Source organism: Cervus canadensis, chromosome 8 (genome assembly GCF_019320065.1).
Source record: "Cervus canadensis isolate Bull #8, Minnesota chromosome 8, ASM1932006v1, whole genome shotgun sequence".
NCBI classification, from domain to species: domain Eukaryota; kingdom Metazoa; phylum Chordata; class Mammalia; order Artiodactyla; family Cervidae; genus Cervus; species Cervus canadensis.
Genome location: NC_057393.1, coordinates 9,648,602 through 9,663,333, shown reverse-complemented (window position 1 = coordinate 9,663,333; position 14,732 = coordinate 9,648,602). Strand labels below are relative to the sequence as shown.

Below are 14,732 nucleotides of genomic sequence, written 5' to 3'. Positions count from 1 at the left end.
TGCATAGGATTGACAGGAGGATTAAAAGGGAAAATATATGAAATAGTACCTGCCCAAGTGAGCACACAGTAAATGATGGCTGTGTCATAAATTCTGTAAAAGAAAAATCAGTATGCAAACTTAAAAGGTTATATATATATATACACTAAAAAATAATTTTTATATATACCAATTATACATAGACTTATGATTGGTTGGAAATTCTTTGATAAAAGAGGATCTCAGATAATGCTTGTTGCAAAATGATTCATCGACTTACTATTTTAGGTCCCAAAGCCGTTAGACTCACAGCCTCATCCTGATAACCCAAGTCGCCAAGGCGAATGTGGAAAGAAGCAGGTCTCTTACAGAACTGACATTGTTGGTGGTGTGCCCATCATTACCCCAACTCAGGTAAGAAATCAGTTCTTCTATTGTGTGATGGTTTAGCTACTGCATATTGATTTTTTTGTTATCAAAAGTAAATGGTACATGTTTATTGAATAAATGCAGTAATTAAAACACAAGACTTTTATACTTATTTCAAAAGTATGTTTTTATTGTAAAAATCTGGAAAGCATAGGTAAACAACATTTAGCACTTTACATGTTTTCTTCTGAGCCTTTCTTTTAGACCCTTTTGCCCCCTAGAAATGTAAATACTTTGTAAACAGCTTTTTTTCCTTAGGTCTGAAACATTTTCCAAGTCACCAAAAATTATTTCACATCATTTATCATGACTGTGTAGTAGCTTTATTCCTAATCACCCAAACATGGTAGTAACCCAAGTGCCCTTTAATGGGTGATTTAGCCAATGGGACGTCCAAACCGTGAATATTGCTCCCAGTGAGAAGGGTCGAACAGTTGGTACAAGGACCAACCTGAATGAATTCCCTGGCGAATAATACAGTGTGGCAAATGCCAATCTCAAAAGCCCACGTACTGTATGATTCCATTTGTATTAAATTCTCTAAATGTCAGAGCAAGAAGGATGGAAAGCAAATTAGTGGGGGCCAAGCAGTTGGGGATGGAGGCTCTAAAGGGGCAGCCTGAGGGAGCCTTGGGGTGCTGGATGCTTCTGTGCTGGGGTGGTGGCGGGGACACAGATCTGGTAAGTAACACTGCACCGAAGGATACACGCACAGGGACAGGTGAATGCCTGTGAAACAGGGAAACGAACAGGTCTGTGACATGTTCAGTGTCTGTTTTGATAATATGCTGTAGAGTAGTTTTCCCTGTTTGGAGAAACTGGCTGAAGGGCACATAAGACCTCCTGTACATTGTGTTTTTACAATTTCCTGTGAATATTTATAATTATTTCAAATTAGAAAGTTAAACCCCAGCATCCCCTACCAAAAAAAAAAAAAAATGCTGGTGGCAAGACTTTTGCAGAAAAAGAGAGATAGAAATCTGGGTTTTAATCATTGTTGTTAAAAGTTGTGATTAAGTATCTCAAATTAATTAGAAAACACTTGAAGATCTGTTTTCCTGACTAATGGATTTTAAGATTGCTGGGATAACAACATGAACTGCAATATGCTTTTAAGCGAAACAAGCAAGAAAAGACTTTATTTTGCTTCATTCTAGAAAGAAGAAGTAAATGAATGTGGTGAAACTATTGACAGAAATAATTTGAAGCGGTCACAAAGCCATCTTCCTTACTTCACTCCTAAACCACCTTCAGATAGCGCAGTTATCAAAGCTGGATATTGTGTAAAACAAGGAGCAGTGGTGAGTAGTTTAACAAAGTATGCGAAATAATGAAAAATGAGTATGCATTAGCAAACTCTCAACATACACATGGTTTGCTTTGTTTTGTGAAAGACCAGCTTGCTGACCAGGAGTCAGGAGAGGGCATAGGGGTTATTCTGTGTTCAAAACTCAGTGCTATTATTTTCTTGGTCTGTAGGCGGCTGGGTAAGTTAATGTCCATTACAACTAACCTGCAATTTTAAATGAGCTTTCCTAACAATTTAAATTTATTCCAGGAAGTGTTTCTGTTGATTTTTTCACTCCCTTGGGAGTGGGTCAGGGAAAGGGAACTCTAGTAGGGAGATGACAGAAAAGGAGGGTGGGGTGTGGGTCACTTACTCGGTGCAGGGTTGGGCTGACCTGAGTTGAAAATGCTGAGACCTTGGGTTACTGACTTAACCTCTCAGGCTCTCAGTTTCTGTTTGTTTGTTTTTTGGTGTGTGTGTATGTAGAAAATCATATTATAAAGCCTACCATCCAGAAGGTTTTTTGAAAGATGTAGATGAGAGAACTCGCAGCATAGCACCTGGTCATTAGTAAGAGCTGTTACTGGTTGGCGCAGATAACAGATCAGCGATAGGAAACTCTGGAAAGAGCAAGTACATTCACCAGTATTGCTGCAGTTCCAAAGCTGAACTAAGTCTAGACTTTCATGAGAAAATAAACTTCAGAGTTTAGAAATAAAGTTAAAATTTTTTTACTTAAATGTGTACTGGCAGTTCAGCTTGATCTTATAGAATAACTTCTGGCAACTCTGGTGAACTCAGGCCAACCAAGGCAAGTTCTTTCACTCCTAATGGTTTGACCCTCTCTAGGCTACAGGAAATGAAGGTTTTTCATTCTTGCATGTCTGTAGATCAAATCAGAATTCTCATCAGGCTGTGTGTTAATTAGGGCTCTTAAGGAGACATTCCTTTCTTTGTACTTTTAAATCCAAAATACTGACCCTTAGAAAATCTGAAGCGCTTTCACAAAAACTATATTTCATTGACAAAAAATGTTTATACAGAGTAGGTTCACTTTATTAAACGTGTTAGTTTACTAGGTAGTATTATAAAGTGCCTGTTGAGGATTCATGCATTTTATAGATGAAGAAGCTTGATGTAGTTTAATAACATTTCCTGTGCTTGCTGTTGAACTCTTGACAGTCTTAACTTTGTGGGGAATGCAGGGGGTAGGGAAGTACTTGCTTTGTTTTTTTTTTTTTTAACTTTCAGAGCATCAAAAATGTAAGACCATATTATAAAAGCATATAATAAGAGCTAAAAGCCAAGCACCAAAGTTGAATTAGAAGTTCAAGGCCTGAGTAGCAAAAGAGATGAAATTTCCTGTATCTCCTCTTCTAAGGGAGGGTGGTGAGGTTTTCCGGTGCTTGACATTTCTGATTGTGGGTTCATATCAGAAGAATTAAGTGGTTATTAACATTTGACATCTTAGAAACAGAAGTCTTATGTCTGTGTTCATCTCTGGTAGATGAAAAACTGGAAGAGAAGATATTTTCAATTGGATGAAAACACAATAGGCTACTTCAAATCTGAACTGGTATGTTGCTTTGTCATAAATGTTGCTTTAAAAAGGTTTTAGAAGTGTTACACTGTGGAAATTATATAATTTCTTGTCCTGTTTTCTATTTTTAAAATAATTAAATTTGGGAGATATATACAGTTCAGTATTTTGTTGTGATGCTTTTGGTTAATGGCATTTTTATTCAATACATCTTAAATAAAAAGAGTGTACCTTCAAAGGCATTCTACTCTGAAAGAATTAAAAACATCAGAACCCCTCAGTCTACACATTTCTTCTAAAGGGTCAGTGGAGGAAATGGGAGAAAGTCCACATTTGACCCTCTGTATTTCTGCCTTCTCTTCCCTGCCCTCCCTTGACATTTTCTCTTCCTATTTCAGATTGACTTTTATGTTTCTTCACATAAGATGTTTTTGTCCCATCTGAAGGTAGAATCAAAGATTGAAGTTCCCTCTTTCACTTGTTTGAGTAGCATCCTTATTTAAAATACTCTTGTCATGTGACCTGTGTTCTGCAGTAGATTGTTGGATAAATTGAATGCAGTTCTACATCTTCTCTGATGGACGTTTGACAGAGGAACCATATACCTTAACGAAGGCACAGAGTGGCACTGTCCAGGTGGACTTTGCACTAATAGAAATGTTATCTGCCTTGATAGTGGTACCTGTGCCTGTAAAATACAGCTGGAAATATGGCCACTGTGACTGAGGAGCCTGACTGTGTTTAATTTTAAAGTTAAAACCAGTCATATTTAATATTCTTTTAATTCAAATAGTTACACAGAGCTAGTGACTCCTCTTGGACAACAAAGCACTGGAGAATAGGAAGGGCATGTTTTAAGATTCATCTCAGGTGTCTGTTCTTCTGGAAAACTTGTATGCCTTTCCTTTACATATGTGATATCGTGATATCCGATGCCCACTTCGGTCATAACACTTCCCACTGTGGTTTGTTACTGTGTATATATTTGTCTTTACCAGTTAATTGTACCAGCTTCTTGAAAGCAAAGATTCTCTTTTGGACTCTTTTATCAACACAGCGCCTGGTACTTAGAAAATAATCAACAAGTATTTTGAATGAATTGAAAAATGGCTTAGCATAACAGGAATAGCCATTTTAGCATGGGACCCTTTCTTAGATTTCAAAATCTAAGAGCCTTAACTGGAAGCAGTAGTTACTTGGTTCAAAAAGTACCAGCCTTGGTGTCTTAGAGGCTGCACTTTTGCTTGGTTGACAGGTTAACTGATTGCTTTCAGTTAATGCCAGTCCTTGTGGGAAGAGTCATTCCCACACCAGATATTCCTTGAGCCCTCTATGGCCCTGGGAACTGGGAATAAAGAGGCCAGTCAGCAATGTTCTGGCCTTCAAGAGTTCAGTTTTACCAGAGAAATAGACATGTCACCCACTGTAGTTATATAAGACAAGAACTATTATAGACATATTTACTCTAATTCGAAAACCTGCATTTTATAGCATAATAAAGCACCTGAAGATTTGAGGGATCCTTCCTCATCCTCTTTTCCTCCCATCAATCCCAAACAATTCAGAGTAGATTTTGTAGGTGAGGCAAATCACCGCAGGTGTCCCTGGTAGTGGGACAGAAGCAGGAGCAGCTAGAGTAGCCAGTGTGGGCAGCCAGAGCCCAAGCGGATGAAGAGGCCGTCCTGGAGGTTATCTTAACATGAGCTACTTTCTAAAACTATGGTTTAATTATTTTGTTAGTGCTGCATAAAATAATGGTATGTCTTAAACTCATGGTGTGTCATTTTCGGTGAAATACAGTATATAGTATTTCATGAAATGTTTACTGTGAATGCCATGCCAACTAGGAACTAGTTATGTCATGCTCGAATCTTGTATCTGGTTTTGTAGCCTTAGTTAAAGTAATTAGTATGTCTAATCCTGTTTGCTCAGGGGAATAATAGTGCGTGTATTCTAGGGTTGTGGAAAGTAGGGTGACACATTTAAAACCTAGCACATGTCCTGTCACTTAGTACATGTTTAATAAACTGTGTTTGTTAAAAAGACAAATTTAACTCAGAGAAGCTGGGTATTCACTACTCTGGTCCCTCCTATATGGAAAAAAAAGAGGAAGTACTGACTGGGTCCATAGCGGTTCGTTGAGGAAAAGATGGGTGGTTATTGGCTTTTAATCAGCTTACACTATCATTTAGGACATCAGTAATGTGAACCTGGGTTATATGTCAGTTTCCTTGTTTCAAACCACAGTGTATATAAGGTTATAATACTTGAGCCCTTCTAATGCTAGATGGTTCAAGAAGGTAGATTTATGTCTTAGATGTGCTTCGGGAAGGAAGCATGATTTTCACAGTAGATCTCCAAATAAGACAACTAATGATCAAAAGCATTTTAAAAATGTATGTCATATATCTGTCTTTATTTGCTTTTTTTACAATAGGAAAAGGAACCTCTCCGTGTAATACCACTTAAGGAGGTTCATAAAGTCCAGGAATGTAAGCAAAGGTAAGCACCACCTCAGACTTAGTGCCTAACACAGCTAATAGCACACAGTATATAGTTCCTCAGTTTAATTGATGCACTTTCAGATGATATTTTTCTATATTACTGCCAGTGAGTTTTGCTAAAACTTTCAAAGCCTTCAGATTAAATATTGAGATTTTTTTGTTTGAAAACTACAAATTAGGGAACAATTCTTAAGCTTATTAATGGAAAGGACAATTTAATATGAACAACTTCTGTCATACTTGACAGATTGATGTATTATTAATTTTAGTATTTCCAGGTTGCTGCAAAATAGAGCTTTAATAAGAAAATATGTTAACTGTGCCACTGTTTCTTTGAGCAGACTCTTTCTTCACAGTTGAAAACTTTGGATTTTAAAGTTGTTTTTGCACCTTTCTAAAAATACATATAACTGTATAAAATATGTAGAATTCAATGCAAGAATAAATTGAAAAAGGATAATTTTGGTATTTCTCAATTAAATCAGTATTTTACCTTTAATATTTATTGACATGTATTTGGTACTGGGTAAATAAGTGAAAAAAAAACTGTCAAACAATTGCTACTTGAGTACAATTGGAAAATTTGTTTTGTTAACAGTGACATAATGATGAGAGACAACCTCTTTGAAATTGTAACATCGTCTCGAACTTTCTATGTGCAGGTAAGATACTTCTTTTGAGATTATAGATCCTCCTAGCAAGGAATTAATAATTTTAGAGGTGAAATAGGCATAAATAAATGTGTTGCTCATAAAAGCAAAAATATGACAAATGCAATTGCCGACTTAATAAAAAAAGATCTTATATCTAAGATTATTGGTAGGTCATATGTTCAGCAAAGTGATATTCTTTGCTATAAGTTAACTGAATAGAATTAAGTTTTATATGGAAGAAGGGAAATGTGCTATTTAGATGCTAAGTGGGTATTTCCAATTTGGATTATTTTTGCACATATTTTGGAATTTCAATTATATCACTTTTTGGTACTTTTCTAAAAAGGGAGACTCAAATATCCATAATAAAAGTAAATAGTAGATTTTATTTCACTAATGGTGGATAGGTATCCTATATCTAAGTTTAAAATATGCTTTTTATTTAACACATTAATTTACTTAAAAGTTTTTTTTATAAGAACATTTAGTTTTGTTTTTAAAAGTTATTACATATGGTTTTTGCAGAAAATGTAGAAAAATACAGAAATATGAAGAGAAAGGTGCTTTATAAAACATAGAATTCTACATTCAGGCAGCTGTTCTTTTGTTTGTTTGTTTTTATTAGGATATATGTTTTTATACCAAGTGGGATCATATGAAATATAGTGTTATATACTATTTATTTACTATATCATGGTCACTTTTCCCCATGTCATTAAGAATTCTCTGAAAGCCTTTTAGAACTATGTTCTCTTATATGAGTGTGTTACAATTAAACTATTTCTCTATACTGTTACCGATCATTCATTAACATAGTTTTTGTACATTTACTGTGGTATAACATGTTAGTGAACATTTTGTGAATAAATTTGTCTGGATTTCTTACTTCCTTCTGATCAGTTTCTAGATCAGAAATAACTATTAGAGCACGAGCTTTTTTAAACCTATCTTTTACCGAATTGATTTCTAGACTGGTGCTCCTGTTTGTAGTGGACGAAAGTATACTCTACCTCTGCCTGCTTTGAGTTTTTCCTTTTAAAAACTCTTTGTTATTATCATTGGTTCAAAAATATTACTTGTGTCTTTAAAATTTTTAAACTTAATCTAGAAGGGGCCCTACCTCGCCACCCCTCTGAGGGCCTTGTTTAATTGACGTCATCGGAAGGTTTCTAATGCACATTGGAAGCCACAGAGCTATCAAGGAACAGCCTGCTTTGGCATATGACTGCTAACACCGCTTTTAGGATTTTAGGGTACAATTAGAAATTGTTTTTAGAAAAATAACATAAAATGATGTCACTGGTTTTTTTTTACTGGACAATTTCATAAATATCCATCTTGAAAATTCAGACAAGTGTGACAATTGGAGAGCAAAATGAGAAGGTCTTTGACTTCTTCCTCTTCTTGTTTTCTCTCCAAAACTGTTCATGTTGATACTTTTTGTTGTGTCTCATTTTAGAACATTAAGTGCCCAACTTACTTCTATGTGTTATCATTTACCCGGCAAAATCTGGTTTAAAAAAGTGATTTCTAAAATTTCTTAGAAACCATTGCCTTGGGCTGATTTTGTTGTTGACATTATGTTAATTACCAAGATGAACACATTGGATTTATAGACACAAGAGCTGATTTTGAGGAAAACTTGAACGAATCCTTCCTTCCCCTTAGGCTGATAGCCCTGAAGAGATGCACAGTTGGATTAAAGCAGTCTCGGGTGCCATTGTAGCACAGCGGGGACCCGGCAGATCAGCGTCTTCTGTATGTTTCCTCTTCTCTGGGGTGATACTCCCTTGGATCCCCGATCCTGTCAAGTTATTTTTCTTCCTCTCCCCCTAATCCTTTTGATTTCTTTCTGTTTTGAGATTTATCTGCATGTTGACTTTCATACCGATTGGACTTGCAAAAAAAAAAAATAATGCATTTCTAATTTAATGCTTCCTATAGTGTTATGTATACATAACTTTTCTGTGCATTGTATTGTCTTAAATGCACAAGCAGGGCAACTAAAGAATGAACGTTTCCTTGTTTTGTTTTAGGAGTTCTTACTTGTCAGTAGGTCCAGATTTGGTATAATTTTACCAATTCTTAGTGTGGTATCTGACCTAATCATTTAAGGCACCTTTAGTTGTACCATTATACAATTTCGTGAAGTTTCCTTTTTAACTTCCTGTAATTTCAGTTTAGGTTTTTTGCCTCAGTAGTGCCATAAGACAGTTGAGCAGCTTGAACCTTAAATATAATGTTCTCTTTCCATTTCATTCTCATTTTTCACTTGGTTAATTTAAAAGGCTGCTTTTCACTATGTTAATTATCTTTGTGGTAGTATAATTAAACCAGCTAAACATTCTCAGTAAGGAGTATGTTTTTGCTTTTTAATTTACCATGTACATCATAAGAATAAGATTTAGCTTTAGGATACTTTGGTCACTGACCTCTGATCTGAAAATACAAATCTACTAAGGAATGAAAAACTTTCAAGCATGTTAAAATGCAGTATATTTGTCTACAGAAGGTAGTCTAACCCTAATACAGAGCATGATAGCCTTTATTACCGAGACTCATCATCGATGATGATATTCTGCACTTCTAGTATTTTCCTGCACTGCTAGTATTGCAGTAATGCTGTCTTTTAATCTTTTCTTGTTAGAAATGATCTAGGTCAGTAAATACAAAAAAATTCATCTTTTCTCACTTTTAAAGTTATTCCTCCTATATCCTTTTTGGAATAGCTCAGAAATTATTTTTAGAGGTGTTAATTTTGTAACCACCTGTGTTTTATGTGACCTTTTCATCGGTCAAGTATGAGACTCTCTGCAAAAACAATATCTGTTGGGAAGAGGAAAGGCTGGAGAAGGGTGTTTGTGTTCTGTGCTTTGTGGTGGGGGCAAAATGGACTCTCTGGCTCCAACTGTCAGCAGAACTGTCTCTTTTCCTCCCCTCCCCAGGATAGGTTAACTCTAATCTTAGCTTTGCACTGTGTTCCAGATGCGGCAGGCCAGAAGGCTGTCGAACCCTTGTATACAGAGGTATACGTCAAGAACTGGGGAATGCAGCACGTATGTGGGCTCTCACGCACACAGGCCTTCTTACTAGAGGGCCGGACTTACTCACTACTCACAACTGATTCTAGAAAGTTGAGTTAACCAAACTGCCTTCTGCAGTTACCATAACTGACTTTGTCAACACTAACGCAAACTGTTTCACTACGGTCATCAGGTTGGATATGTCTATTAAAAAAATTAAGAAAAAAAATAGAACTTTACTAATTTAAAAAGCCCTGTCTATTTTCTAAAGCTTAATTTCCTGAGTTGCCACAAGAATTTCAATTTCTGTATTTAATGTATTTGGGAATTTTTTTATACTACATGACTTGAAATGCACCTTTGTGGTAATATGTACAAACTCACAGGTGCACATGCATTGGATAAACTTTACATTACTGTAGTTTGCATGGCATATTAGCTCTTAGGTGAAATTTAGCCAACTAATGGAATTCTGTAGTGTTTCGGTGGTTTGTTGTAGCACTTTGTTTTCAAAGCCACCAATGTTACAAATGAACACAATAAATTAGGAACTATATGGCAGTGCATTTAGTATGGTCATATTTAAGGTTAACTTCAGGTTTGATTTAGTCAGAAGCATATTGAAATGAATATTCACAACTGACATTATTTTATGACAGTTTTAATAATTGCTTAAGTATGTACCCTTTGCTGTCTTTAAAGTGTCAAGCCATGTGAATGTGTGCCATGTGCAAAAATAAATAAATGCAGTTAAATAAGAAGCAAAAGGACTATGATATTATTGGTTGCAGGTGAAATTCAGGGAAGCAAAAACTAAGTTTATGAGGCTACCAGACAAAATAATAGGTTTGAAAAATGTTTAATTCTGCTTATTAAAGAAATAATTGCCTTTTATTTTTATGTTCTACATTTTCATTGTTTAATCTTTCTAAAACATATGGGATAATTCCTACTGTTTATTGAGAATAAACTCTTAAGTAAAAATGGTAAAGCTGGTAGGCCCCCTGTTAAACACAGTTCAGTTGCAGTTGGTACACTGCATTCCAGTCTAGGCTGACTGAGCCTTTCAAGTGTCAGAGCTGCCAGATTTGACTTTGGTGACAGAACTGGTTTCTTAGTGGAGATGGTTGTTGGCTGTCATTGCTCTAAACTCACTCCTAAAAATGCACTGCTTCGGGAAAGAACTTGCACACGTACGCTGCATGGCTCATGCTTCTGCTCCGTGTGTGTCTTGTTCTGTTTGTTTTTCAGAGAATAAAGTCTCACACTGAGTTACTAACCCTGTCGTTATTGATTGCCTGTGTCTGACCACCACTCCTCTTTGCAGGAGCATTCCAACAGTCCTTCCGAGCCCAAACACGCTCTCCGCTCTGCCAGTGCCGCAGCAGCCACCCCACATTCCGCAGCCTCTCGCAGCAACTCTTTGGTCTCAAGCTTTCCCATGGAGAAGCGAGGATTTTACGAATCTCTTGCCAAGGTCAAGCCAGGGAACTTCAAGGTCCAGACTGTCTCTCCAAGAGAACCAGCTTCCAAAGTGACTGAACAAGCTCTGCTAAAACCTCGAAGTAAAAATGGCCCTCAGGAACAAGATTGTGACCCTGTGGACTTGGATGACGCAAGCCTTCCAGTCAGTGACGTGTGAGGTGGAAGCTCGTGGAGCCTGACCCGCCTCATCAGCCCGCGGTGTCCTTTTCACAAGGCTTCTCGCCAAAGATGATAAAGGGGAAGTGGGTTTTAACGCGTAGAGTATCCTGCCTCGTCGGTGTCCTCTTTATAAGCTGGTAAGCCAAGGAGCTAGCAAGTGGCCAAACTAAATGTAATTTCTTTAAAAGAAAGAAAAAAGCCCTGTTAGTATCAACTGTCTGAAGCTTTGTTCTCATTGGGATGATAAAAATGTGTGTGTGTGTGTGTGTGTGTGTGTGTGTGTGTGAGACACTTTTTCCTAGTGAATTTGACAATTTAACCGCTTCACAATTTAAAACATGAAAAATGCTTATTAATTACTTTGGTTGTTTTAAAAAAGCTACTGTGACTTCCTATTAGATGTTCAGTCTCTATACACTCTTACTGGTTAATATTATTGAGTGAAATATTGTCAGACAAAGATGTCTAAACTCATGACGTCTGTGGTGCTGTAAAATTTATACTACAGTGTGGACAGTTTTGAAACGATAACCATTTTTGATGCTCTGGATCTCAAGGTGAGCAGTGCATTTTGATTAGAGGGTATTATTGAACTGTTAGTGAGGGTTGTGGGTTGTACTGTTGGAGAAAAGGGGAGAATTAGAATTCAGACAGGTATATCTTGGACATTTGTTTGTAAAATCTTAGTCAAGATGTGCAGCACAGTCATTGCTTTTATTCAGTGAAAATTATTTGGTATGAAATTTCTTGGAGGTCTGATTTTCTTGTCAAAATTTTGTAAATAGTTCTTCTATATTTGAATCAGTGGAAGACCTCGTTTATATGTAAAGATACTGCCCTTAGTCATGTGGTTGTAGCCTCTGCTTTTTGTCACTAGTAACCTGTATCCAAGTGTTCATCTTGTTTAGGAATGTTTTGAGATTAATGTGCTTAAAAGTCCTATGTGATTGGTTTTAAACAATTGGGATAAAATTAATTTTTAGTAGCATAAGTTAATGTGCTAAATAACATACCATTTTGTGTTAGAGATACCAGAATGTTGTTATTCTACTATCTGTGCAATACATGTTTTAAGCACAAATTTGAGTATACATTTAATCATGGCTTTGTCAAAAATACAAGCTTCTCTCAAAAACGTCGTTAGTTTCAGGTGTTGAATAATAGACCAGTTTGACCAAGTACTGTTTCTACGGTTCAGTCTTAAACATTTGCTTTAAGAAAATAGTCTTGAATTTCATATGCTGCTATTTTTTATGATATTTTGCCATATTACAGTACTGTTTTGTTTTGAATTCATACATGTCACTGTTTCTCCTTTTCATTTTCTCAGATGACTTTTTGTTTGAGAGCGAGAAAGTGGAAGTGGATTTCTTAAATCAGAGTGGAGTCCAGAGGTTACTATCTGTTACACTAGAATTATCATAGCATCAGTTTAAAAATCCAAATGCATAAAGAATGCACCACTCAACATTTTTATTCATAAGCTATTATTTTTGAAACTTATATTTAGATTTTTCTTCTTTTTTGCAGCTACATTTGAAAATGATAGAATGAAAAGGTTTTAAGTTGTTATTTTCTCTGCAGATGCATCCATTTCGTCGGCTCTTTCAGAAAGCTCTTTTCTCATGAGCACACCTAAGAAATCTTGTGCAGACAGTTGGTGATATTCAGGAGCTGAATATTCAGGAGCCTAATGCTGTTTTCTTTGGTACAGCTTCCACACTGCATGTTCATTTTAATATTTTGGTATTGGTAATTTGATATATTTCATAGTGGCAAAATATTAGCTCTATTTTGGGACTTTTTATAGAACTACCCTTGCATTCAATAGCATAGGAAAATGTTCTTGTGATTGTCAGGGTCTTCTAATATTTATCTCAATACTTTTATAATTCTATGAAAATTATTTAATTATTTTAAAACATATACTTTTCTTGTAAATATGTCACATCCGAATTGTCAAAGAATTACTTTGAATACCTTAATATTTGCTGCATTTTTTTCTGTATATATAACATGTCTTCTCTCAGAATGGGAATATATGTGTGCTTCCCGATGTTTACTTTTATGTCTGGTATCTTTATACATCAAACTGGTTAAACACTGTAATGCTTCAAAATAAACTCAGAATTAATTCTAACTTATTTCTCAGGACTGATTCAGTTCTTGTGTAAACAAATAAAATGAATACAAAATATGTTTCATTAATTGATGTGAATTTACATGTTTAAGAACAGGCTAATTAGTTGGTAGCCTTGGAAAGGCATAACTTGATAAGAAATTGTGCAAGGAAAGATGAGTGTTTTGGGGGAAATGAGCTTATTTTTGCTTAATTAGAAAACATGTTCTCAAAGGCAATATTAACTGTGTTGGGTTTAAAGCATCATTTGAATCATCTGGGCTGCACTTGTATTGCTTGGTTATTAGTTAGATGGGTGTGAGATGACTAAAAATGAGTGCAGAGGATGTGCTGATCCACACGTGGGCTGTGGACACGACTCGTAAAAACACCCCATTAAGTGTTAGAAGCTGCTTCTCGCAAACCTGCTACTAATAACAAATAGTCCACCTTTGCTGTGTATCCAGCATCTAATAATAATGAAACTGGATAAGGATATATTGACTGGTGCAACTTAATTTCTTTCTCTGAAAAGTGTTTTAAATGTTCTTAATTTAAAAAATGAGAAAGTTCTAAACTTCGTTACTTTTACAAAAAAGAAAAAAAGAGATCCCTTTCTTAGTCATCTTTTTACTTCTAGTTAAAGTTGGACTTATGTCTGTATCAAAAGTTCTAACAGTGAGGCAGGAAATGTTCATATAAAAATGGAATAATGTAACAGCGTAGTACCAGATTTCATAACAGTCTTCCTTGTTATGAGGGGTTTGACATTTCACACAGGACATGGCTGTAAACTCACTTAGATGGGTTTGTATTTGCCATATGTAAACTTCCCTGTTAAGCGGGTCTAGAATTGATTATTTGTATGTGTTGTTTATTTTTTAATGACTTATGAAAATCACATTTTGTCAAACCTCATTTAAGGCTTGTATTAATACTGCTGAATTTACAGCATTCAATGCAATTTACAGTTGCATTTACAATTTTGATCCATAAAGTCCTAGTGTTTTATTTTTATGACAGTGACTAGGTCTGTGATGTGGTATATTCATGAAGTAATAGCGCCATCTTCTGGTTATATCGTTGTTAAATTTGAAGTAATTTGAAATCTCACTTTGTTTCACTTAGAAAATTAAAACATGTAATTGCCTAGGATGACTTAGAAATTAATATAAAATTTAATGTAACATTTGTGAGTGACTTCTTTAAACCTTTTATTTGGAGATAATCATAGATTCCCATGATGTTGTAAGTAATAATCCAGGGGTCTTATATACCCTTCACTCAGTTCTACCCATAAAACAACAATTCCATCACCACAAGGATCTCTCATTGTTGCCCTTTTATAATCACATTTACCTCCCATTTTACAGGAGGAAAGTAAAAGTCATTTGCTTAAATTCACATTAGGTTTAAAATTTACTTTTTTATTCCTAGATCTGCGATCTTAACCATTATGGTATTGCTGCCACAGTAGAAGTCTTCAGAATTGCTCTGTTTATATTGTACTATCTCCAAGGAGTTGAACTTTCCTTCAACTTATTTTCAGGACC

At 35.6% G+C, this 14,732-nt stretch overlaps 1 protein-coding gene across 6 annotated transcripts in view; it reads left to right on the top strand.

Annotated features, from left to right (window-relative positions):
• PLEKHA1 (pleckstrin homology domain containing A1) overlaps positions 1-13,204 on the top strand; it is a 53,513-nt gene extending 40,309 nt beyond the window's left edge. For 4 of the 6 annotated variants that reach the window (XM_043475233.1, XM_043475235.1, XM_043475234.1 and 1 more), the window contains 7 exons: positions 268-393; positions 1,566-1,709; positions 3,204-3,272; positions 5,674-5,738; positions 6,339-6,402; positions 8,062-8,151; positions 10,744-13,204. In XM_043475233.1, coding sequence (XP_043331168.1) covers positions 268-393; positions 1,566-1,709; positions 3,204-3,272; positions 5,674-5,738; positions 6,339-6,402; positions 8,062-8,151; positions 10,744-11,058 — 873 coding nt within the window. In that variant the 3' untranslated portion in view covers positions 11,059-13,204. Of the gene's footprint in view, positions 1-267; positions 394-1,565; positions 1,710-3,203; positions 3,273-5,673; positions 5,739-6,338; positions 6,403-8,061; positions 8,152-9,378; positions 9,450-10,743 lie in introns of all 6 variants that reach the window. The other 2 variants (XM_043475237.1, XM_043475236.1) reach the window with 2 other exon arrangements.
• The last annotated feature ends 1,528 nt before the right edge of the window (positions 13,205-14,732 follow it).